Source organism: Arvicanthis niloticus, chromosome X, assembly GCF_011762505.2.
Source record: "Arvicanthis niloticus isolate mArvNil1 chromosome X, mArvNil1.pat.X, whole genome shotgun sequence".
Lineage (NCBI taxonomy): Eukaryota > Metazoa > Chordata > Mammalia > Rodentia > Muridae > Arvicanthis > Arvicanthis niloticus.
Window position 1 is genome coordinate 114,013,268 of NC_047679.1, and position 25,792 is coordinate 114,039,059.

At 42.4% G+C, this 25,792-nt stretch overlaps 2 protein-coding genes across 7 annotated transcripts in view; one reads left to right on the forward strand and one right to left on the reverse strand.

Annotated features, from left to right (window-relative positions):
* Mmgt1 (membrane magnesium transporter 1) overlaps window positions 1–6,461 on the reverse strand; it is a 52,430-nt gene extending 45,969 nt beyond the window's left edge. For 2 of the 3 annotated variants that reach the window (XM_076918795.1, XM_034485560.2), the window contains exons 1-2: window positions 6,149–6,461; window positions 3,725–3,777 (exon numbers count right to left, since the gene is read on the reverse strand). In XM_076918795.1, the coding sequence (XP_076774910.1) occupies window positions 3,725–3,777; window positions 6,149–6,227 (132 nt within the window). In that variant the 5' untranslated portion in view covers window positions 6,228–6,461. The remainder of the gene's footprint in view (window positions 1–3,724; window positions 3,778–6,148) is intronic. The other variant, XM_034485561.2, reaches the window with a different exon arrangement.
* Window positions 6,462–17,837: 11,376 nt separating this feature from the next.
* Slc9a6 (solute carrier family 9 member A6) overlaps window positions 17,838–25,792 on the forward strand; it is a 54,020-nt gene continuing 46,065 nt past the window's right edge. The window contains exons 1-2 of one of the 4 annotated variants that reach the window (XM_034485190.2): window positions 17,838–18,001; window positions 18,148–18,372. In XM_034485190.2, the coding sequence (XP_034341081.1) occupies window positions 18,204–18,372 (169 nt within the window). In that variant the 5' untranslated portion in view covers window positions 17,838–18,001; window positions 18,148–18,203. The other 3 variants (XM_076918560.1, XM_034485189.2, XM_034485191.2) reach the window with 3 other exon arrangements.

The window sequence follows — 25,792 nt, forward strand, 5'->3', positions numbered from 1 at the left end:
ATGGTGGCGTTTGAGCCTTGTGGAAGGGGTATGATATAGACATCCCATTAATCATGGCTAAAATCAGTGAAATAAAAAACAAAATATAAAGAATCAGTGAAACAAAGAGTTGGTTCTTTGAAACCATTAACAAGATTGGCACACCTTCAGGCCAAGTTAACCACAAGAAAGAAAAGAGTGAAATTAATAAAATTAAAGAGGAGAAAGGAGACATGGAGAAAATTCAATCATTTTAACATTTACATTCCACCAAGCTGGAATAATCTTTTTAAATATTGATGATTTTCTGGATGTATGTGATCTACCGAAATTAAAGCATGATAATGTGAATAATTTAAAGAGTTCCATACTAAGCAATGCTATAGAGGCAGTAATTAAAAATCTCCCAACTAAAAGAAGCTCTCTGGGTGACTTGTAACATGCATTCCTCAGAGCCACTCATCAAGGAGTCAGTTCTTACTTGAAATGATTTGCACTCAAGACACAATAAAATCTCTTAAGTACAATAACACTTCAGATGTTTTAGGAAGTGAACTTGGCAACATGTTCACAGAAGCAAAATCACTAAGTACTGAATGGTACTAAGCCACTCAGAATTCAAGTACCAAACTGTCTGCTTCCAAGAGCAATTAAAACTCTTTTTTGTTATTACTGTTTAGTATCAGAGAGGGCACAAAGCTTATGAGTACAATATAAACAAAAACAATAAAAAGGTATCAGATCCCCACCAACCAGCTAAACTTCCAGTCTTTCCTCCTGTCTCATTTGAAACAGAGTCAGGTTGGCATTAAACTTGTAACTATCCTGCATCAGCCTTTCCAGGCATAGCAATATAGGTACATGCCACCAAACATAGCTTGCCAGTTTACTATAATACCTAGCTGTGCACTAATCCATTCCTTGTTCTTTCTGACAGTTTTCATCTGCTTCTGAACAGTTTAAGAATGCCTAAAACACATTATCATTTACTTTTATTCATTGGGACTCTCATTTGAGTCTAGCTGTGTTCCTTCAACATTGTGAACTTCATTCCCGCAGTAGTCGTCCATTCCTTTTCACTGTGCTTAGTACCTATCATATGAAAACACCACGATTTACCGCGTTATTACTGGGGATGTGGGGTGGTTCCTGTCGTTTTTACAAGGCCAACTTAAATATTCCTATATGTTTCCTGGTACACAGCAACGGAAACTCTGAGTACAGAGTATGTATGTGTTCAATGTATTACCTAACATCAAACTACTTTCCAAACAGGTTGTGCAAGCAATAATCTGCATGTTTGAAATTTACCAACACAGGATTATGAGCCTATTTTCTAAATTATGATCACATGAATTTTATTTTAAATAAATATAAGTGACTGTATGTTTTGTATATAGCTCCCAAGAAGAGCAGGTAAAACAGAGCATGAGTTAACAGCCACATGTACTGCATCTTTAAACTGAGACATAACTAGCCACAAGCTATCATTGTCTAAATTAAAAACTGACATCTGAAATGTCACTTTACATTCCAACCACTAATATTCCAAAGAGATTGTCTTGTTTTGTTGTTGTTGTTAAGACAGGGATTCAGTTCAGTGTTGCTGAGGAAAACCTTATTTTTTGAGCTTCCAGTTCTATATCCCAAGTGCTAGGATTATAGGTGTGTTCTACCATGCCCAATTTATTGGGTGTAGAGGAGCAGACACAGGGATTTGTGTATGACAGGCAAACACTGTACTGAGTCACATCCCTAGTCCCACCGAGGTTGTCCTTCATAGAACACACTGTTAGTAAGAATGTGGAAAATCAATGAATTGTCATCGAACTATGTCCCAGAAAGACCATGCCCATGAAAAGGTAACTCTAAAGTGGGTGTATTGGCATATGCTTGTAATCTCACCACACAGGAGATGAAGGGAGCAGAATCAAAACTTTTAAGGCCAGGCTTGGCCCACAGGATTTCAGTGCTAACCTAGGCCACATACACTCTGTCTCAACAAACAAAAGAAAAACAACATTAGCTAACTACACAACTATATACACACTTAGTACTGGATAGTGAATCTGGGAGCTCTTCCCTGGGGACTACTTCTCCCTGCTCTCAGCATTCCTTAGTTGGCTGTGCTTTGTCTAGGGCTGAGGCCCCATGGTTATCTCTGAAATCATACACATAAAAGTAACATTACAAGAACTGAGCAGGTTGCATTTATATATTTAGGAATATATAAATATATGTGTATCTATATAACAACAATTAAAGAAATAGAGGCCATGAAGTTGAGTGAGACCTAGGGGTGAGTGCATGGGAAGCATTGGGAAGGAGGAAATGGAAAAATGATATAATTATATTTTAATTTCAAAAACAATTTTAAACTACACATACACATGCATAATGCCTTTTTAAAGGCTCTGGTTTTCACCTGTCATTTGTTTCCTATTTACAGATGGGGCAGCATAAGTGCCACAAGGTAAGAAAGGGTTCAAATCTGAGACACCTTGCACAAAGTGGGATCTCTCCTACCATGTGGGTTCCAGGGATCAAATTCAAATTATCAGGCTTTTCAGCAAGTGTCTTTACCCACTGAGATATCCCACCAGCCCCCAAAAGCTGTCTCAACTAGGTAAAATAAAGTACATCTACCAAGACAACACTGTATATACATTTTAAACGCCTAAACACTGATGTCCTTTAAACTATTAAGAGCAAATGTGAAGTTGCCAGGGAATAGAGTCAGTTTTGTTGCTTCCATTGTTTTAATTTTGAATGATTAGTTTATATTTTCACACCTATTGCTTAATTTTGTTACAAAAACTTTACAATTTTGTTAAGTTTAAATGTAATAACAGTAAATTAGTAAAACAGTCAAGTGGGGAATAGGTATTAATTCAGGCTGAAAACCACCTTCTTTCACTTACATCATCTATTCCTGTCTGTAAATAATATAGTGTCAGCATTACTTGTTCTTAAACTTCATTTTCAAAAGAATTGTTGGGCCAGTGAAATGGCTGATCAGGTGAGGATGCTTGCTATCAAGCCTGATGACCTGAGATTTTTTCCCTGGGATCCACATGGTGGAAGAAAACTGACTCCTGCTGTTACACTGTCACACAAGTGACCTACACACTTGTGCTGTGACATGAACTACTACACACATAATAAAATATTTAAATAGAAATTTTTACAAAAACTTGAGCCAAATAACAATTTTAAAGGCCATTTTATACTGTCAGTACAGAAACTTCTTTAGTTTTTGCTTTTATGACAAAGGTCTCACTCTATAGTCCAGGTTGACTTCAAACTGTTACAACAATCTGCGTGCCTCAATCTCCCAAGTGCTGTGCTTATAGGTGTAAGCCACCAGGTCTGATCAAAAAGTTCTAATAGAACTTTTTTAAAGATTTCAAAATCTTTAGATTTTACAGTGATAAGAGCAGGAAACAGCTGGGCAAGGTAACACAGAGGTTTAATCCTAGTATTCAGGAGGCAATGGCAGAGGCAGAAGAAGAATCTGGTAGATTGATCTCTGTGAGTTTGAGACCAGCCTGGTCTACATAGCAAGATCCAAGCCAATTAGAATTGAGACCCTAAGTCAAAAAAAAAAAAAAGGAGCAGGTAACAAATGCCATATCATGCTTGAAAATTATAAAAGAATAATAAAACAAAATAAAATCAAAATTGTCATAAGCAAAGTGGCTGATTTTTAAGTGTGTACGTAATGGAATACAAATGAGCAACTTACATCTATTGGTAGTGATTCATCTTCCTTTTCTGTTAGTCGCATATAAGAACGATCTATAAAGCAGAAGCATACCATTAGGAAATTATAGTCCATCGTCCTTTCTTAAAATGCAAGGAAATCAATAGACTAAAGAAGTGGATGACTTATATACTACATAAAGTAATGATCCCAGATTCCTCAAAAACCTCTTCTAATGTAGTCAGCCTTAATCTTTATGAATTAGTTTATGCTTGTCATGGCCTGTCTTATCACCTAAAGTGAGTGACAGAGGGCAAATATGAAACTGAAAGAACTAAGCATAATTTTCATTAGTATAGAAACTCTTGAAATTCTGAAACCGTTTCTTTCACTAAGTGGTCAAAGAAGTCCTAACTATTTAATAAACAATGGGACTACAAAACATTTTCAATGCTGAATGACCCTGCCAGTGCATAGTGAGGTCACAGTGAAAACTGGTATGGAAATGTTCCTCTCCAGTGCAGTGGTGTAACTGGAGTTCCAGGACATCAATTTCTGTCCTTGCTACTGCTTAATTCTGCTGCTGCCTTCACTTCTGGAGGCAGCAAGGGATTGAAGGCTGGGATGAGGATTTAGAAACTGGTAATTCCAACTGCTCATAGATAGCACCAGCTTTTCTGTTTACTATAATTTACTGTCCCTCCTTCAAGATATCCTCAGCAACCCCAGCATGTGTTTCCATTGTAGAATCTTACAATGTGGAAGTGAGCAGAATTAATTCTTAGTCTCAAAGAACTACAGAATGGCTGCACTGGCTGAGTTTCCTCTGTGGCAAATGGGAACGTGAAAGGTGAAGAGGGTTGATGTAGTGCACGATCGATGCCCTGCTAGATCAAAGGTCAGTATGGCAGAGACGAGCATGCTCCAACCCCATAGAATATATTTTCTGCTGCCGCAATTTCCCATGACACAACTAGTATTCAAAGTAAATGGCAGTCTTTTGCCAGCATGAGCCATACACAGGCCTTGCTGCAGTCCACAAGGCATTCTTATCACTTGAAAAATATAAAAATCCAAACTCTTACTTCTACATCAAGTAGGACGATTATTCCAGATGAAGTAGGACAAGCTACTTCTAGATTAAATAGGACAATTCCTACTTCATTATGTACTCCAGACTTAAAAATGTCCAAATCATTTTGTGTAAATGTGTTATGACTGTTTAAAAAAAAGTATGTATGCAGGCAGAGTGCACTTGAATTTACAGAGCCTATAAGTACAGGGGTAAAAGCAAAATCAATCCAATATGAAATGTAGATTAACCGTCTAATGACACACTTCTAGCTAGCTTTCTTGTCTGAATGACTGACATCTACTCTGGCCCTTTAACACTATCTTCAGCTAGGCATTTCTTCACTGGGGAAATAAGGCTGTTGGAGTTCAAGCAAGGGCCTTCCTTGCTCTGTGACTGTATAACAGAGCCAAAGCTTACTTCAAAAATAACCAGGACTCCAGTGTATCCTAATGTCCTCCAGGACAGTGCTTCACAAACTAGTGTGCATATAAATCACCCAGGGATTTATTAAAACAAATATTCCGATTCAATAGTTCTTAGATGGAGCCTGAGCAGACACTAACAAGCTCCCAGGTGATGTCCACGATGCTGCTCTATTGACCACACTATAAACAGAGAGGCTCTAAGGCACTTTTCCCAGGGTCCCACCAAATTACTACTCCTATGAACATTTATACATATACATACACACCCCTTTCACATATCTATATTATCTTACTGTAATTACTCATTGGCCCGTTAGTTTTTCCACTAGTCTAAGAATTCCCTTAAGGAATCATGGAGTCTCTAGGACCTGAAAGCAGAAGCAACTTCAATTGTTGATCTGAGAAATACAAAAAACAAACAAACAAACAAACAAACAAACAAACCCCACCATGCAGCACCGTTATTTTTTGCCCAAGGTCACAGAGATTTAACAGTTAAGCAAAATTTTAATAACCAACCTTTTAAACCAGTCCACTGCTCTTTTCCGTGTCACAGTGCCTCCCTGAGGCAATCGGTCACTTAACTTCTGTCTCTGCCTGGACAGCTAGAGTATCTAGGAGTCACGATGCCACATACATTCAAAGTTCTCAATTTCACACTTTGTCTGAGCTGCTGACTTACGCTGCATCTGACATCTAGTGTCTTGAGTTCTGGACAGACTTCTGGTCTGAATTCTTTCTCAAACATCAGCAACCTCTTCTAACCATCCTGAAATCTAAGCGGTCCACAGCCCTCCGATTTCAAGCCTTCCGCTGAGGACCCTGCACTGCTTTACTTAGTCACCCCAACCGAAAAGGTCTCAAAAACGGTTCTCCGGCACTGGGTCCAACAGTCCCTTAGGGGAGCGCCCACACACAACCCCTGGTGTCCCTCACGCGAGCAGTCCCCGTCCCTCAGGTACTTACGCTGCGCAGCTGAAAAGGCAGCGTGGGCTAGGGCAAAGAGCCCGACACCTACAAGCCCCTTCCACAGTGACGGCGCCATGATTCAGAAGGAGCGGCAGCCCAACAAAAGGAGACGAAGGGCGGCTGAGGTATTCCTTCTTTCACCGGCTGGCGTCCACGCGTCGCAGAAACATGACGTAACCAAAGCCCTGGGCGCGAAGTGCCGGTTGCTACTAGACCCAGAGAGCCGTGAGAACGCGGAAAAAGGAATGCCGGGAAGGAGAAAGCGACACGGAAAAGGGGCCTGAAGCCTCTTCCGCGTCTGCGCAGTGACGCTTCCCTGAGAGGGGCGGAACTGACTTGGGGGCGTGAAAAAAAACAGGCCAAGTGAGACCAATGGGGAGACGCGGTAGATTGTCCTCAAATAAGCGCCGGATTTGGAGAAGGGGCGGGACTTACGGAAAGCCCTGGGAGGAGAATGCGGGGCTGGTGGTGTTGGTAAAAGGTTGTAGGTGTAGAATTCAAAAGGCTGATACTTGGTATTTGTTAATTGGTTAGTTGATTTAGCTTTCCTTCGAACAGAGTCTTTTCCTTCCAGTAAGTCTTTCCTATGCCTCTGGCCTCAGAAAACTGGTACTGAGGCAAGTTGCAAGGGCATTAACTTGAGGAAATAAAGTGTAGCGAGTAATAACTTGGGGGGGGGGGTTGGATCCCTGAACGCTTGACATGCTGGCATTAGTTCAACTTCTTACCTTTCTACTTTACGTTTCTATAAGCAAGATTCACACACAAAAAAAGAGAGAGTGTAGCACAGCAGGACTGCTTTGTCATGAAGAAAGCTAGCGTGTATTAAGAAATAAGAGAATAAAGGGATGTTTAAAACGTGGTCTGATCAGCATGCAAATGTAACCTTTCTCTATTTGCATCTTCATCTCCTAAAATGTAGGCATTCAGAAGTGAGATGTTTCCTTGACCTCTTTTCGCTCTACTCTCTTTCAACAAGCTCCGTAGTTCGTTTCCACTCCAGACCAGCTTACTTATTACAGTGATTCCAGATAAACAACTTTACCTCAAATACCATAACGCCTTAGCTCCAGGTCAGCATCCCTGCTATTCGCTGCTGAGTACTAAGTTGTGTGTGAGTAGACCCTGTGGACATGACATTTTTATGAGCAAATGTAACTCTCACCCTCAACTCTGTATAAATTACTTCAGTGCCCCTGACTAAGTGGCACAGCTTTGTAAACTGCATATCACAAAGTAAATGTAAAGCATCATTACTGTTCTTTCCCACCAATCTCCAAAGAACTGTGTCATCTGAATAAGTTGACTCGCCAGTACCTGGTCAGTGCTGCTGGTCTTTACTATGCCTTTTAAATTTGAAGCATTCTCACTTGTGATCTCCTTATTCTATTCTGATTTTATATCACCTTTTAAACTATGTTATTTATTTCTTATGTTTGTTGGGTTACTATTGCTTGCTGCCTCTCTTCCCACTCTGGAATGGGAGCTGCAAGAAGACAGCTTTCTCTCTAAATAGAACATTGACTGTCAAACAGCAGGCATTGAAAACATATGTGTTGGATGAAGGATGAATAAATGAGAGCAAAGAACATAGAGTGATTTTAACATTGAAAACATCTTTACAAAGATTCTGTTTAGTGTTTTGACTTGGATTTTAAAAAAATCCCTGTGGTCTTTTGATGTACTTGAGTTTCTGCAATGTGGAAAAACTGGATCCCATCACATTAAGTCATAGTCATTACTGTTCTCTGGGCCCTCTCCACACAGTGCTTGATCAATATCAAGTGCAGTATCATGTATTCCTTACAAAAGGAAACTACCAATGAACTTCACAATCAGAACAAGCCAATTAATCACTATTTAGTTAGCAGGAAAATGAGTGAGATGTTGCAATATAGAAAACATAGTTTTAAAAATCATTGGATTGAGCATGGTGTTCCCAAAGGAGGAGTTAGATGAAGGGCTAAAGGAGCTGAAGGGGTTTGCAACCCCATAGGAAGAACAACAATATCAACTAACCAGACCCCCCAATGGAGGAACCCATGGATCCAGCTGCATATGTAGCAGAGGATGGACTTGTTGGGCATCAGTGGGAGGGGAGGCCCTTGGTCCTGTGGAGAATCGATGACCCAGCATAGAGGAATGCTAGGGTGGGTGGGTGGGTGGAGGGAGCACCCTCATAGAAGCAGGGGATACAGGGGAGGGGATAGGGTGTTTGTGGAGGGAAAACTGGGAAGGGGGATAACATTTGAAATCTAAATAAATAAAACAACCAATAAAAAATTTTTAAAAATCAAAATTTTGTTTAGCTTAGATAATGGTCATATTGAAATGGAAATAAAACTTTTGCACTAGACCTAATAACAACTTTTTCATGTGATCTAATAACAAGTTACCTGAAGCAGAAAATTATTAATAAAAGGTTAGAGGGTTTTGAGAGAGAGAGAGAGAGAGAGAGAGAGAGAGAGAGAGAGAGAGAGCGCAGAGGGGAGGAGAGCAGAAAAGAAGAGAAAGAGACTGACTCACTCTGTAGTCCCTGCAAGCCTCGGAATCATAATTGAAATTTTTGTGCTTTATCCTCCCACCCAGTGCTGGGACACTTGGCATGTAACACCATGAACAGCTAAGAGTTTTCTGAAAATGTCTGAGTTCTGGGTTACTTCTTTAAGAGGGGGGTGGTTATGGAGAAATACACCCACTGAGAAGTCTGGTATTTGTATAAGCCATCAATGTATTTTCCTAGACTTCAGAGAAGTGACTCAGTTCTAGAAAAGCAGTTGTTCTTTCTCTATCACTTAAGATACATTTGCATCTCCCTTTCTTTCATGCATCTGCACCCTTTTTGACCTTTATCAAAGTATCAAGTACCAAAAACTAGCCTAGGTTTACGTTTTCTAGTCACAAACTGTTAAATCGAGTTCATGGGGTTTGCTTGGAAACAGGGTCTTGTCATGGTGCCCAAGCTGGCTTCAAACACTTGGACACGAATGGTCCTTCTGCCTTACCCTCTCCAGAAACTATAGGACTACAGATATGTGTGTACCACCATGCCTGTGGAATGACATTTCAATTGTCTCTAGATTCCATCTTGAGGGGAGAGCAAGGTGCTCTCAAATAGTTCTTGAGAAATGAATCATACAAACAGGTAACTAGAATGTATTCCAACATGGTTCAGCAGTTTGGGGTTAGTCCCAGAGCACAAGGTGTGACTACCAAGAGCACCTGAGTTCTTAGAACAAAACTCAAACTGCTTGGGGCACAGTATTTAAATTCCGGTGTGACCACAGAAGTCAGAAGTGCCTTAACTATCTATCCCTGAAAAAAAAAAAAAAAAAAAAAAAAAAAAAAACCACCGTTTACATGTGCCATGGATTAATGATATAGAGGTGAGAATATTGATAGCTATGGTATTTGGAGAGAAACGTTTCCCAGGTTAGTCTTTTGACTAAAGAAAATGTCCCAGCAATGGACCTCTGTTTCATGCCAGCCAAGTTCTTAAATTATCTTTGTATGTCCCTTGTACAGATTTCAAGCTCTCATACACAGTTTCCCCTTTCTCTGGCATACTCTGAGCAGGTTGGGAAATTCACTTTCCCTGTAAATATGTTCCTATTACAGATATCTATAAGAAGAATATATAGTATGTACTAAAAGGGCTTATGAGCTACATTAGCAGGTAAGAATGTCTCCTGCCAAACCTAATGACCTCAGTTCAACCCACAGACCCCACATGGTGGTAGGGGAGAGAATGACTTCCTGATAGTTGAGCATGAGTGCATATGCAAACACACACACACACACACACACACACACACACACACACACACACTGAATTAAATAAAAAACTTTCTTTAAGGTATTTATATTAACAAATATATGTCTGGATAACAAATTCTAGAACTCTATTAATTACTAGGCAAACTAACTAGCCTGGTTGCTTGCCCTCTCTCTCTGTCTGTTCTCCCTCCCTCCCTTGCTCCCTCCCTCCCTCCTCCCTTCATGGATTTATCAGCAAACAGGGAATTGCATAGGTCTTTCTCAGGTAAGGAACCAGATCAATAAAAGAGCAGAAACTGAATCATTCAGACAGGCAGATCTTCCCCAGATCCATATAGGCTTTACCTAAACACATCCATCATGCACAAAGTGCTTGTCCAGGTTCCCTGAAGACACATAAGTAATCTGCCAGAGAAGCATTCACACATTTTTAAGCAACTACAAATCAGGACAGAGTAGAATCCCTTGGACACATTTTCCCCTTTAGGTAGGCAGATGTATAACCCTTATCAGAGCCTAGGCCTCTTTACAAACAGCTTCTGGAGGCCCCAGTGGGCTCCCTAGCTCCCAGAACTGGAGTCCAGGTCTCTGGTTTGAAGCTCTCCATAGGAAACTAACATTTTCAAAATTGACACCGCATCCATTTATTTTCGTTGCACAGCCATAGTGTGTACTTGGAAGAAATTCAAAGGAGACACACCAAAACATGTATCTCAAAAGATCTAAGTAGTACCTTGGCTTTTGGAGAATCCAGTCTGAATATGATTGTGTTTACATGATTCATCGATTTGAGAATTCTTTGCTGGATTACTTCTTCTACAGTAATTTTCTAGAGCATGTGCTGTGGACTGGCGTAAGGTTTGGACGCTGGATTTTCCTTCTGTCCATCTGATCGATAGAAAGAGTCACTGATGTCCTCTGTGATTCTATTTCCTCACCTGTAACTTGAGGAGAACCATAGCTGTCAGGAATGAGTGACATCCTTTGAGGCGTTTGAGTAATCTCACACATTGTAAGCACTTGATAAGTGTTTTTATTATTTAAAAATATTTATTTTTAAAATTTGTGTGTGTGTGTGTGTGTGTGTGTGTGTTATGAGTGTATCTGTATATGGGTATTATGCACACGAGTACTGGTCACTACAGAGACCAGATAGATGCACAGTGTCACCCTTAGAGAGGGAGTTACAGTTGGTTGTGAGCTAGCTGCCTGTTGTGTGTTCTGGGAATTGAACTCTGCTCCTTGGACAGAACAGTACATGGATGTTGCTTGTGCCCTGAACAGCTCTCTGCCTGACCCTACCTGCCCTTGGGGGTTGTAGGTGAGTTGGTGCAGAGTCAAGGACAAAGACTCCAGGAGCAGCTGCAGCTGCAAGCTCCTTTAATACCGTCCACCCGCGCTCCCACTGATCCCAAGAAAGCATCTCTTGTAAACAGCAGTTCCTGATTGGCTGGCATTGTTTGCACCAGCAATCTGTGGTCTCTCAGGTAGTCCTCAATTAGGTCCACCTGCAGGAATGCTGGTGTCACTAGCAGTCTTCAATTAGGTCCTCCTGCAGGAGATACTTTTGTGACTGCTCTGCCCCCAGCATTTACATAGAGGCGGCCCTGCCATTCCTGCTACACATGTTCTTAACTACAAAGCCATTATCTCCAGCTCTCAGATTTGTATTGTTCCCTTACTGTCATTGTGTGTGTATGGTGTTGGGGGAGACTGGTACATGTGTGCTATGACCCAGATGGGGCGATCAGAGCACAAGGTTATGAGTTTGTTCTCTCCTTCCATCTTTATGTGACTTCTGGGTCTCGAACGCATATCCTCATGATTATAAAGTAAATGCTTTACCTTTCTTAACCATCTCCAAATTCCCATTATTATTTTAATCTCTCTCTCTCTCTCCTCTCCCCCTGCCCCCTTGTGTGTGTGTGTGTGTGTGTGTGTGTGTGTGTGTGTGTTCATGTGTATGAGTACAGGTCAAAGGACAACCTCAGGAGTTGGTCTTCACACTCTATCTTGTTTGATACAGGATCTTCTTGCTTGCTGTATATGTCAGACTAGTTAACCCATGAGCTTACGGGGAGTCTTCTATCTCAGCCTCTTATCTTTCTGTAAGAATACTGGGATTACAGATGTATGCTATCAAATCTGGTATGTGTGTCTTGGGGATCCAAACTTAGATCTTGCTTGTTCAGCAAGTGTTTTACCCACTGAGCCATCTTCCTAGCCCCTGTTATTATTATTGATTCTTGTATTTTTGTAAACTAAAGAGATTTCCTATCCTATTAATTTTTCCTAAAACATCAGTTGATTCTTCCCTTTGGTTTTTTTTGGGGGGGGGGAGGGGGGCTTTTCAAGACCTGATTTCTCTGTATAGCCCTGGGTATCCTGGAACTCACTCTGTAGACCAGACTGGCCTGAAACTCACAGAGATCCATCTGCCTCTGCCTCCTGAGGTGTACACCACCAACAACTGTTTGTTGTAATACAAACATACACTTCAAAAGATCTGCAAAAGAACATCTTACTTGCTTTCCCCCTCCCCAGCACATGAGACAATGATGTGAGGAAATCAATTGTGTGAAATCTTTTCCGTGTTTATGCTGGCTCCAAGTTAGTAGCTGTGACCTCTCTGTACTCTGTTGGACTAGGCATTTACTTTTTTCTTGCCTCAGGACTGAGTTCATGATGCGCTCTCTTCTTGGGAAAAGTCAGGATGTCCCACAACTTCAATACTGAACATAGTGCTCCCAACCCTATTGCTGGCTCTGATGTCACTCCTGAACTGTCGTGCTATATTTCTGTCTTCTACAATGTCTGCATATGGATTTCCCACCAGTCTCTTTTGTATTTTGGGGACAGGGCCTTATTGACATTTATCCTTGGCTAGTCTGGCACTTGCTATGTAACCCAGGCTAGCTTCAGACTCATGACAGTTTTTCTGCTCCAGCCTTCTGAATGCTCAGATTACAGTCATAAATCACCATGCCTGGATTCCCACTAGTTTCTCTCTTCCACCCTGTCCATAGTCAAGTTCAACCTTTTGACTTCCTACTAGTACTGCTATGTTTTCCATTTATGCAGGATTGAATCTGGGAGTCCTTTTTCAGTGTCTTTTTTTCTTTCTTTCTGGCAGTGCTAGGGACTGAACCCAGGGCCTTGACCATGTTGATTAAGTGCGCTCCCCCGAGCACATCCTTAGCCATCTGCATTTGATTTTGTATTGGTTTGCCACATTTATTCTTTCATTCCTATCATACTGAATACATTAAGACCCTATTACATTTTAATACTTCTTCTGTTTAATTGTCTATCTTTTATTTATTCATTTTTTTTTGGTAAAAGAGTGTGGTTCTCTGAATGAGAAATATTCCCCATGGATTTGAATATCTGAATATTCCAAGTTGGTGGTGCTGTTTGGAGTGGTTTAGGTGATTCATCCTTGGAGGGAAAAGTATGTCTTGGGGTCAGGTCTTGAGATTATAATAGTGTCACCATACTCCCAATACTCTCTCTTTGCTTCTGCTTGCCTTTGAAGATGTGAGCTCCCGGCTGCCATGCCTGCTACTTACTTCTATGCGTCTCCACGGTGATGGACTGTCATCCCTCTGGAGCTATAAGCCAAAACAAAGTCTGTCTTTCTTAAGTGATGTTTTGTCACGGTGACAGAAAAGTAACTAATATAGAAAAGGCACAGAATCTCACTGTTTAACCCAGGCTGGCCTCAAAATCTTCTTGCTCCTGCCTACCTACCTCAGCCTTCTGTGTGCTGGGATCACAGGTGTGTGTCGGCCACGAGAAACTGCTTTTCTAAACTCCTGACTGCCCTCCCCCCAATACTCATTTCTCTGCATGACATTTATTCCCATTTCTGCTGCCAAACCTAAACTGGGGAGATTTTTTTTTTTTTTGAATGGGAAAATGAAGGAGTTAAACATTTCATTTGCATTGTAGATCTTCCATAATGTGATCTCAAGCAAAGTTTCATTTCTCTGTTTATCAAGTACTTCCAGTGAACTAAAGATTGTGCTGAACACTAGCCTAAACTTATCTGGGTTTTTCAGTTATCAAGTATTTACTGAGTACTTACTGTGCACCTGGCATTGCAAAGTCCTCTTTCACTTTATCCTTGAGTTGAGTCTATGTTCCCATGGAAATTCAAATGCCACTTGCAAACATGGAGATTTCCATTGTACTCAATGAAATTCAAGGGACATTTATTAGTGCGGTGATATGGTGTATAGTATTGAATACTTTTTTGCATTTTCTAGTGTGTCTCTGTGTGTGTACCAGTCCATGGTGCATGTGTAGAGACCACACGACAGAATTTGCAGGAGTCAGTTTTGTTCTTCCACCATGTGAGTCAGGCTTATCGGCATATATGTTTACCCACTGAGTCATCTTGTCACCCCAGAGTACTTATTTTGGTCAAGTTTTGTACTAGGTGCTGTTGGTAAAGGACAAAGTAATAACTAATTTCTGCCTTGGAGGTGGTCATGATCTTAGAAAATGAATATGATAATGTATGCAGAGAGCTGGGATAGAGATTTGCCCAGGGAGGTCAGAGGCCTTAGGAACAGGAGCCTCCAACTGAGTCTGAGGGCATCCTGGGATGAGTTCAGTGATTTTTAGTTCGAGTTTTGGCAACCAAGTAGAAGTTAATTTTGGAAAGGTTGTAGGCCTATCCGAGCAGGAGAAACACATGGAAAAAGAAGCAAGAGATACATTTGAACCATTTATAGAACTATAAGGTGTAGTTTTGTGTTTCAGAATATCTGAGGTAAACATCTCAGGGAAGGACAGATCATAGAAGTGAAGCAGCAGCCTGGTGCCATGGAGCTCCCTGCATTGTGCTCCAAGTTGCGGGGCCAAACTGAATGGGAGGCTCTGGAGGATCTGGAGCAAGGGTGAACTTAGAAAAGCAGAGTAGAGCTTCAAAAAGTGCTGTCTCATAGGAGGCTGGGGGGAATGAGTGACAGGGACTAAGGCAGAGGTCACGGTCTTTCAAGAAAGGGTCACATAAATACCTTGGGCTTTGCAGGCCCCAAGGCTTCTTTCAAAATTACCCAATTCTGCCCTAGTTACAGAAAAACATCCATAAACGGTGAGCAAACAAATGGCACCAGTTTTCCCAGCACTCTACCTTGGATTGATATTTAAAGTTTGATTTCACGTGAGGTGACTGTCACATCACAAAGGACGCTTTTGGGGTTTTTATCATTATTATTTTAAAATCTCAAAACCATCTTTAGCTTTCAGTTAAAAAAAACAAAAAACAAAAAAAAAAAAAAAACAAAAAAAAAACAAGATGATAGGTTTTCTTTGGCCCTTTGGCCGGAGTCTGATTTTTGATAATACCCACACTAGGGGATGTGCTCATAGAAAAAGATAGAAATGCACTTGAAAAGCTTATCTCTCGAGCAAGAGGCAAAACAGTGCAATAGCTACGGGGAAGCTCAAAGGAAGGGCTGTTTATCAGAAGATACCTCCTGAGCATGCTGACAGAGTAACAGGGGACAGAAAAGGCATTGTGGAACATGGTGGGGAGGAGGGTGTGTGATGATTAGAGCTGCCTCTGGAAGAGGCAGAAAAGAAGACATTGGGTGAGCCAGATTGACGACTCTGTTTCTGAAAGGAGGAGGAAACACCTCTGAAGCTGAAGTGGGGGTGGGTGGGAAGACATGAATGTGATGTTGAATAATTTGGAGGGCAGAAATTTCCCAGAATGCCTTGAGTCTCCCAGTGAAAACAGAAGCAAGTCTAGAATTGGGAGTTTGTCTGATTATTGAAGTCTCTTAAGGGTGGTGACAGGGCTGAGAGGAAGATAGAAAGCCTATGAACCAGACTCTCAAGTACTCTCAATGTGTAGGAGTGACCAGGAAGTGGCTAGGTGTTGAAAATAAGGAAAAGAGAAGGCAACAGAGCTTCCCATGAAGGGTGTGGGAGTAATGGTTTTGAGCAATAAGAAGGAAGCAACGTGTCAGTTCCTTCAGGCTACATGATTCATGATGTGTATGTGTGTGTGTGCACACTCATGCACACTCGCACACGTGCACACACAGACACACACGTGTGCATATAGGACAATAAGGTTGTGCACTTGAAATTGCTTCAGAGCAAGTCAATGGAGGGGGTAAGGGGACCTGAGAGCAGCAACTGAGGGGACAGCTGAGAAAGCAATGCAGAAAGCTGACCCGAACTGACAGCAATGAAGAGAAATGCAGTTGGGAAGAAGTGGGAATAGTGTGCCTCTGACAGAGGATATTCTGAAGGGAGCCTAGGGCCACAGGTTTGCCGGTCTGGTGTAGTTACTGCTGTGTAGATTCCTCCTGGAACACTAACTACTACCAAGACACTGTTGGTGCAAAGTATTAAGTTGTTGGGGCCATGGAAACTGGTGGGAGTCTGGGGCTGGAAGAGATTTGTTCATTGTGGTTGAGGAAACGCAACTGTGATTTTGTTCTTACGATCCAGACCCTCATCAGAAGGTGATTCTGTGCAGAAGCAAAATAGCCTTGGAATGAGCGGCTATGCCCAAAGGAAGTAAGCACTTTCAAATGTTCTGAGTTGGGGGTGGGGGGAAGGGTCATCCAGCTGGGTCTGAAGAGAGCACACTGGGAAACACAGACATGTTCCTTGCTTGGGTTGTTTGCCCGTATAAGGAAAGGTACCCAGCCCTGTGTGAACAGGGAAGTCCAGAAGGCATGGAAAAGGAGGCAGGTGGCCATGGTCTTCTTGGGAAGACACACAGCTCCAGCTACTAATAGGAAGAAATGGGTCGTTATTGCTGGATAAAAAAATTCCTGGCCAGTCACACAGAACAACCATTCTAGAGTTGTTTTGGTTTCCCTGAAGTTCACTATCTTCACAGAGCTTAGGCAGTTTGTTAACGAAGAGCAAACCCTGAATCCACAGCAGGATTGCTTGTAGTTGTTGTTGGGTGATGTGGCCCTGAATGTTAAGTTATATACTAAATGGCAGGGTTGGGATACAGAGTAGTACTACTGGTGTTGTGAAGGCTTTGAGGAATATATATATATGTTTGGGAGGGAAAGAATAAGCTAATTTAGAGGATATACCCAACAGGTAGAGGCCTTAAGGGACAGTGAAAGGCTAGGGCTTGACATTTGTAGCTTATTCGTGTAGAGGTGAAAAGTCTAGATAAAAAGAAGCCCAACTTGCCAAGGGGTGAGCATGCAAGTGTGGAGTCTTTTTTAAAAGTTCCCAAACACAGCGCAGCTATGGAGGTGAGCTGTGAAAATCTTGCCTTGTGAGGTCTGGAAGGATATGCAGAAACTACTCTTTGGGGAAAAGAAAAATGACAGGTAGGGAGTCAAATGTGAAAGAATTGGTGACACTTGCCTTAAAGTGATATAATCAAAAAAGAAGACAGGGGAGGGAAGGACCCTACACCAGCAAAGAGTTTCCCCCAAGGTTTCTGAGGGAAGGTAAATCTGAGCACAAACTTGGATGCCTATTCTTTGCAAGGTTGACGAACCTATGTATTCATCCCTGATGGTGGATGACATATATTAAGCATTTATATCCAAAGAAAACCTGATTATACAGATACATACATGAGCCATGCCTTTGTGTGAATTCTTTTATGAACTCTTACAGTGTTACTGTTTTCCCCAATAAGGGCAGAATAAGGGGATCCCAATTTAAATTACAGAGCTGGAGATTGAGGCCACTCCCATGGGGACAACTTCTTATGCAGTTATGAGACACTGGGGGACAATATCCAGATGGGTTATGAAGATCGATTTCTGTCCCTTTCCCAGCTGTCAGAATAGAATCCAAGTGGAGAGCGAGCAACCTGCGTCTGATTACACGGGCCCCATGTTTCTTCAGAGGAAAACAGTGGGTTAGATTCACTTTGGGACTGAGCTCGAGCTCTAGGCATGCCTGTAGGTGGGCAGACAAGCCAAAGAATGGGGACGCGCGGGCGGGAGCTGCGGCGGGCACTTTAAGAGTGGAGGCCCTGCTGGGCGGTGCCTGCACCGCCGGCTCGGCTCCAGCCCCGCCCCTTTCCCGTGAGCCCACGGGGAGTGGTCGGACCACGGGAGGCTGCGGGTGAGGAGAGGGGTGGGGGTCAGGGGGGTGGGGGGGGGAAGACATGGCTGTGGCTCGGCGCGGCTGGCGGCTGGCGTCCGTTCGCCGTGGCGTCTGCGGGCCCCGGGTGCGTCTGCTTATGCGACCCCTCTGGTTGCTCTTCGCAGTGAGCTTCTTTGGCTGGGCCGGGGCTCTGGACGGCTCTAGGGGAACGACCAGAGCCATGGACGAAGAGATTGTGTCTGAGAAGCAGGCGGAGGAGAGCCATCGGCAGGACAGCGCCAACCTGCTCATCTTCATCCTGCTGCTCACCCTCACCATTCTGACGATCTGGCTCTTCAAGCACCGCCGGGCCCGCTTCCTGCACGAAACCGGCCTTGCTATGATTTACGGCAAGTGTCTCGGACCCCTGTCCCCTAGCTGGCACTGTCCCTTTCTCTGCCTGCCGGTTGCTTCCCCTCCTGTCCTGGTCCTGCTCGGCCTACATTCTGCTCCCCTTCTCATTTCATTTTCTGCCTCGCCTTAACTCGCCTCCTTTTCCCTGTCTCACCCCCCTCTATTTCTGCTACGCCCCCCATTTTTCCTACCTCATTCTCAGCCTCGCCTCCCTATTTTCTCTGGCTCTCCTTGCTGTTTTCCGCCTCCGACCCCACCCCCTTTTTCTTTGCTCCTTGCTGCCCCTTCTCTGCCTACCAAGCTGGGGACCAGGACGGGTGGGTGTAGAGGATGGGAAAGGGAGTCGGGTGCGGTGGATGGGATGGGGCTGGGGGCGGGGAAGACATCTTTGCAATCTATGTCTCTGGGGTGTCTGTTTAAGGTTCGTTGAAGCTGCAGTAGTAGCTGTACTGCCAGCATCTGGCATTCATTTGGAACCAGAGTCGACCTCTACTTATTGCCTAGCTTTTGCTATGGCTCCTTTCTAGGTGCAAATGATAACCTTACTCCCGTGGAACCCACACAAACTAAAAGCTTGAAGTCGACTACAGAAGGCTTAGAGCATTTTAAATGTCGTCCTAATTTATAATACTATATCTGTAATATCTGACGGGGAGCCTTAGGGTTGACCCTTCGGATTCAGGTTTATGAAAGTGAGGACTAGTAAGAGTTCTGGTTCTTCCAGCGGCATGTTACATACCATATAACGATAACTGGTCAGCCAGGTGGTAATTGAGGACCTTCAAGGATATGTATAAGGGTCACTTGCTGTTGGCACGAGGTTATTGATCAGCTGCTGTGTAAATGATTTTGGTTTTTCAGTCTCACTGTGCTTTCTTTTGAGGGTATTTATCTGTGTGTTGGGGGAGGGACAAATGATACACAGGGAGAGAAAGAGATAGACAGAGGAGAGGAGGCAGAAAACCAAATCATGGGCTTAGAAGCCTTTTGAGCCGTTTCTCCAGTCTTGTGAGGGAAAAAGAAGATCTTGCTGACAGTCTCATATCTGCCTAGGAGGGAATGGCCGAAGAGAAGACAGTAGACAATCCTGTCTGTGCAGTGCATGTGTGAAGAGTATCTTCATTTGATACAGTCTTGAATTACTGAGCCTGTTTGTTTCTGAGACTTGACGATGGGTATACGAAGGCTTGGAACTCAAAGGCCTTTTTCCCATGCAGCTCCCACCCACCCACTTCCAGGAAATCTAGACTTCTAGAATGTGCATGCATATCAAGGGTGGCAATAAACAGTAGTTGTGTGCTTTAAGGAAATGCATGGACTCAGGCTCCCTTTCCATTTGTAAGGTAATAAATTCTAATCATGGGGACTGTCCCTGTTTGCTAGAATGTCAAAAATGACATTTAATTTGTAGTGCCCCTTAAGGCTAATTGGTCATACAAGCTATACATTTTATCTCATTTCTCTATGTGACACTGTATGTGACTTGTTTACTATCTTCAGCAAACATATACTGATATATACTATATATATATAGTACAGGAACTATAGACATGTAGGACATTTACTTTAAGAAGTAAAGACAAACCATAAAAAGCATATAATGGCATTTTGAACTTTGGTTAAATGCCAAATGGGCCTTCTATTGTTAAAATAAGGAACTGATCACAGATATAACCTCTTTCCTATTGAGAGAAATGGTTTGGTATGGTAGTTGATGGTACAAGGCTTTAGACCAGGGATTGGCATTTTTAAAGGGCTGGATAATAAAGACTGTTGATTGTAAGGGTTATGGACATTGCATTTTATTCTGTTTTTTTTTTTCTTTTTGCAAACCTTTTGTAAAATGTAAGAAACTAGGATGTGGAGAGAAGGATAGTGGGTAAGAGCACTGGCTGCTCTTCCAGAGGATCTTAGTTCAGTTCCCAGCTGCAACATAGTGGCTTGGAGCCATCTATAACTCCAGTTCCAGAGAATCTGATACCCATTTCTGGACTCTGGGCAGCATACATACATGGTGCACCAACATATATTCGATCAAAACATGCATCCACACAAAGTACAAATACATTTAAATTTTATATCTTTAGGCTTTTAAAAAGAAACATAAAAATCACTCTTAACTCTTGGGCCATACAAAAACACACTGAGGTCTGAAGCTGCAAACCCCTTGAGAGTCAGCCTCAGATTTCTGTTCCACTGTGCCAACAACTATGAGTGATCTTAGCAAGCCTCGCTCATCCTTTACTCTTATGAATGTATTGGGAATAAGTTACCAAAAAAACTGTTTTCAGCCTAGTCCTTGACTCCTGAGCAAACACTCAGTAAATGATAGCTGTTCTGGTTGCTGCTGCAGCCATATGCTCCCAGGATCAGAAAAGTCTTTTTCCTTACTTAGTCTTACAAGACACAAACAGTATGTTTTTTTTTTTTTTTAAATCAAATAGGGACTTTGGACGACCCTGAAAGTGTTTGTTCTTTGCTATCTGGTGTCTGAAGTAGGAAAACACAGGATTGCTGATGGCCTTTCCTAACACTTCTACAATGAGAATGCATAGTGCCTTAGTAGTAATAGTCTACGAGGGAACAACAAGGGTATTGCTTGAAAACCATAGGGTGCAAGACTGTTAGTCTGGGAGTCAACCCTGGGATTGGCTTGGCATTCCATAGCGTGTCCCATTTTCTCATGAGAAATGGCGACAGGCTATAGAACAATTGGCTTCCTAACTCCCAAATCCAGCTCCAGAATAAATGAGATTGGGACGACATATTCAAATGTTCAGCAAACTGAAGAAAAATGCTATTTATTTATTAAAAAGTTATCAGGTCTTTCTCTGTAGCCCAGGCTGCTGGTCTTAAACCCATGGCAATCCTGCCTGTGCCTTCCAAGTGCTCGGATGACAGGCATCATCACCATGCCTAGCTCTTTTATCTTTGTAAGAAGCAAGAGTAAAAAACTTAAACCACAGCCAAAATGTGGAGCTGTACACCTATGACCACTAAACCCTGGAAACTGAGGCAAGAGGGTTGGAGGCTGTCCTGGTCTGTAGAGTGAGACTCTATCTCAAAACGAACAAACAAAATGTAAACTTAAGTCACCATGTGGTCAGTTTCTACATTGTAACATAGATGAATAGTTTCTCTAGTTAAAAGCACCGACTCTGACATGTGTGGGTATACTGTGGAGACCTCATTGCTTACCTTATTTTTTGAGACAGGGTTTTCTAATAAACATGCAGTTCGTGGGTTTGGCTGGCAAATCCCATGGATCTTCCTGACTCCATCTCTCTAGCACTGAGAGTGCAGGTGTGCTCTAATGTAACCCTGTTTGTACATGGGTTTGGGGGACCCTAATTCAGAGTCTGTGTGGCAAGAACACACTGCCAATTGAGCCATCTCCTGAAGCCCTGCAAACACCATGTCAAGGCGCCCACGTGTTTTGCTTATTGGGCTAGCTTTCTTAAGAAGCTTAAAAGTGAGTCACTGTTAGAGGAAATTGTTGCCATCGTTAATTAAGTCTGAAAAGTGATCACTCACTGCAGTGTGCTTAGACATAAGAAGCAAATGACGGAAAAATAATTTGTTTTGCCTTGGAGAATCTTGCTTAGTTAAGACCTAGGATAAACTGTGAATTTTGTCAGTAAGCATTTATTATTGAATGTCTGTGCTGTGTGGCATATGATAAGAAATGCATGTATGTGCCACATTCCTTCCCTCAAGGTACTTACAGTCTAGTGACTTAATAGATAGTGTTTCTTGAGGGTTACAGTGTGTTAGACTTTGTGTAATTCACTTTTAAGGAGCATTTCATTTCAACGTCGTAACAACTCCGTGGTATGGGCCCTGTTTATTATCTTTCTCATTTTACAGATGTGAAAATTAGGGCTCAGGAGGTTAACTAGTGAGCTGTGTGATAGCCTATGGATGGTTAGGATTCAAAAGGTCTATCTGGTTTCAAAGCCCTGTTTTCTTAGCCTGTAAATCACAACGGGTGTCCGTAAAAGCTTTGACTTTCTTTGCTATCTTGAAATTCAATTAGCCACCACCACAGAGTTAACAGTGTTCTTTTAAGAGATTTTATTTTTATACATATAAATGTTTTGTCCCCATGCATATCTGTGCACCACATACATGTACTGCCTTCAGAGGCTCAAGATGGCATCAGAACCCTAGAGCTGAGATTAAAGATGGTTGTAAGCTGCCATCTGGGTACTGGCAATCAAACTTAGGTCCTTTGCCTGAGAAGCAAGTACTTTTAAGGTGCTGAGCCACCTTTCCAGCCTTTTCTAATAGCATTTTTGAAACAAGTTATGAATGTTTTTATGAATCTATGCACACTTTTGCTAGTGAGCCCTGAGCATTGAACCCAGGAACTCAGGCATGCTAGATAAGCGTCCTCCCAGTGAGCTAGGTCTTCATAGCCCTTTGAGGTTTTGTTTTGAGACAGGCTCTCACTGAATAGCTCTGACTAGCCTCAAACTTGCTGTAATTCTTCCTCTGTCTCTTGAGTGCTGTGACTATAGAACAAACACTTCTTTATTTAACTTCATTATTATTGTATGAATGTGTATGTTTGCATTATGAGTTGTGAGTGCAGGCATGCATATTCCACAGTGTACATTGGCGGTAAGAGGAGAGCTTTGTAGACTCAGTTTTCCAGAGATTGGACTCAGGCCATTAGGCTCCTGTGGCAGACATCTTGCTGGCCACAAACACTTCTTAAGGAGTAGAAATTTTAATCAGTTTTCTCTATACTTAATTCTTCAGTGATAGTACTTCCATATTTTTGAGCACCTGAGTTTTCAGGTGCAATAAGCAGGAAGACTGGGCTGGAATTCCTGAGAAGGCCATGGTCCATTACCTAGAGAAGCAGACAGTAGTGGCCCCGGTGGTGCTACATTCCTGATCACCAGGAGTGCTTTTAGCACACACAGATTATGAATGCGTGGTAGGGGTAGGCTTCTGTTTGTGAAAAGTCTCTCTTGTTTCCTGTTATTAATTTAAATGTTACAATATCAATATATTCTGTGCCTCCATATGTGTAGGATGCTAGAAGTTTCTGCTTTATCTCCTGGACAAAGCACTCTTTTGTGACCTTCCTCTTTACTAAGAATTGTTTTAATTCCATGATTAGGATTTGACCTTTTACAGACTTGAATTTCGTTGATCTGTCAACATTTTTTTTTCAGAAACATTTCAATTTTCCAGATGCTATAATGAAAGGATTTGTCTCATTTCCAGCATCAGTAATTGTTCTGCGTGCTGTTGGTTTTTCTTTTGCAAGGTGTGTGTTTTAAATCTACTCAAGTCCTGGGCTTGGATCAGGGCGCCTGATGTTTTAGTGTAGGTTCAGGCATGCAGAGGGACCAGTGCATACTGTTCATTGCACTGGAAAGAGCGTATGCTTCGGGGTCATACTTACAGTAGTTAAATTGGAAGGAGTTTCAAAAATGTAAATGCAAAGGGAGAACTTTTACTGAGCCTCTCCATTGGGAAGTCTTTGGGATAGGAGAGAACACAGCTGTCACCTACACAGCGGGATTGTATGGATGCAGCTTTTATTCCCTCCCAGGTTATGTGTATCAAGGATTGCTGATATCCCGTCATGATGTTCTTCCTCATCTCTCCCTGTCTATTTCTCCTTCCCATCCCCCCTCCTTCTGTTGCTCTGTACCTTTTCCTGGTTTCTTTCTTTCATCTTATTTTGGAGGTTATCTGAACTCAAGATCTTTCTGCCTTAAAGACGTGCTCACCACACCTAGTTGTCTTTGTACAACTGGTGTGTGTGTGTGTGTGTGTGTGTGTGTGTGTGTGTGTTGCTGCAATTTGAACTAGGGGCTTTGCACCAAGATGTACGTACCAGGCCAGAGGGTAAAAGTGAAAATTAAAAGTGAATCTTCATTTTAGGTCAGAACATTGGCCAAAATATTTTTTAAATTGATATTATGTTGTTCAGCAATTCACTGTTGCTGCTTACCTTAGCCAACACATGTGGTGGTCGGGAGGGAACTATAAGGACCTGTCATCTTTTCTCCCTCCCCTCTCCCTACCAGCTAAGGGATCATAGTTCCCTTTCCCAACACCTCCCATATCTTCCTCAGCTAACTACCAACCCAACTTCATGTTCTCTCACGCAGAATAAAAACAAAGCAAAAGTTAAAACAGATGAACAGTAAGATAAAAAAATAATGAAATAGACCGCCCCAAATGAAACATGGAGTCTGTTTTGTGTTGGTTAACTCCTCCTGGGCCTGGAGCCTGGCCCAGGGTGTGGTTAATATACTCAGTGACACTACTTTGGAGAAAACTGATTTTCCCTTTCCCAGCAGGAATTACCTGCAAATAGTTTCATGGTTGGGGTGGGACTTTGTGTCTGTCTCCCCTTCTCAGTGCTGGGACTTTGGTTTGAACCTGTACAGGTCTTGTGTATGCTGTCATAGTCTTTGTGAGTTAGTATGTATATCAGCTAATTGTGTATACGAGATGCCATTTTCTTGGAATCACCCACCACCTCTGGCTCTTACAATCTTTCTGCCTCCTCTTTCGCATAGATCCCTGAGGCTTTGCAGGAGGGGTTTGCTAGAGACATCCCATTTAGGGCTTGGTACTCCAAAGTCTCTCACTTTCTTCACAATGTTTACTTGTGGATCTCCATGTTAATTTCCATCTGCTGCAGGAAGAAGCCTCTCTGATGAGGACTGAGTCATTTCCTTTTCTTCCTGAATGCTTTACCCACTTATTTCTTTCTTCTCACTCCTATGGTGTTTTCTCCTTAAATTTATTATCAGTTTCTCGGTTCCCATTGGCCCCATAATGTTAGTTGTTACGGATCAAACCTAGGGCCTACATCTGTAGCTTTCCCCCATCCTTTTTGCTTCCAGATGATCATCTCATGTATACTAAGTTCTTCCACTGATTACCAAGTCGAGGCTTTCTACTTGCCTTCTAGACTCCACAGACTCAAGTGTACACTTCTTACAGGCACATCAAACTTAGCATGTTTGAACCTAAACTTAGGGGGCTGGAGGGATGGCTCAGCAGTTAAGAGCATGTGCTGCTCTTCCAGAGGACCTGAGTTCCTGTGTCAGGCTTCTCCTAACTGCTGATAATACAGCTCTAGGTCACCTTTTGCCCTTCATGGGTACCTGTGCCTATGACAGGAAGATGCACACATAAGAGTCAAAGTCTTTTAAAAACTAACTTGGCCTTTTTCTCCTGTAAATCCATTCTCTCTGGTGTGTTCCCACTTCATTAAATGGCCCTGTTTTCTACCTGCGTGCCCTGGCTGATGTAACCACCTCATTGACAAGTCCATTAAGGCTCCTCTAATCTTTCACTTCACTCTCCCTAGCCTTTTCTACTTAGCCACAAAGCTTTCTAAAACCTACTCTCTTCCAGCCTCGCCCACTTCTGGCATTA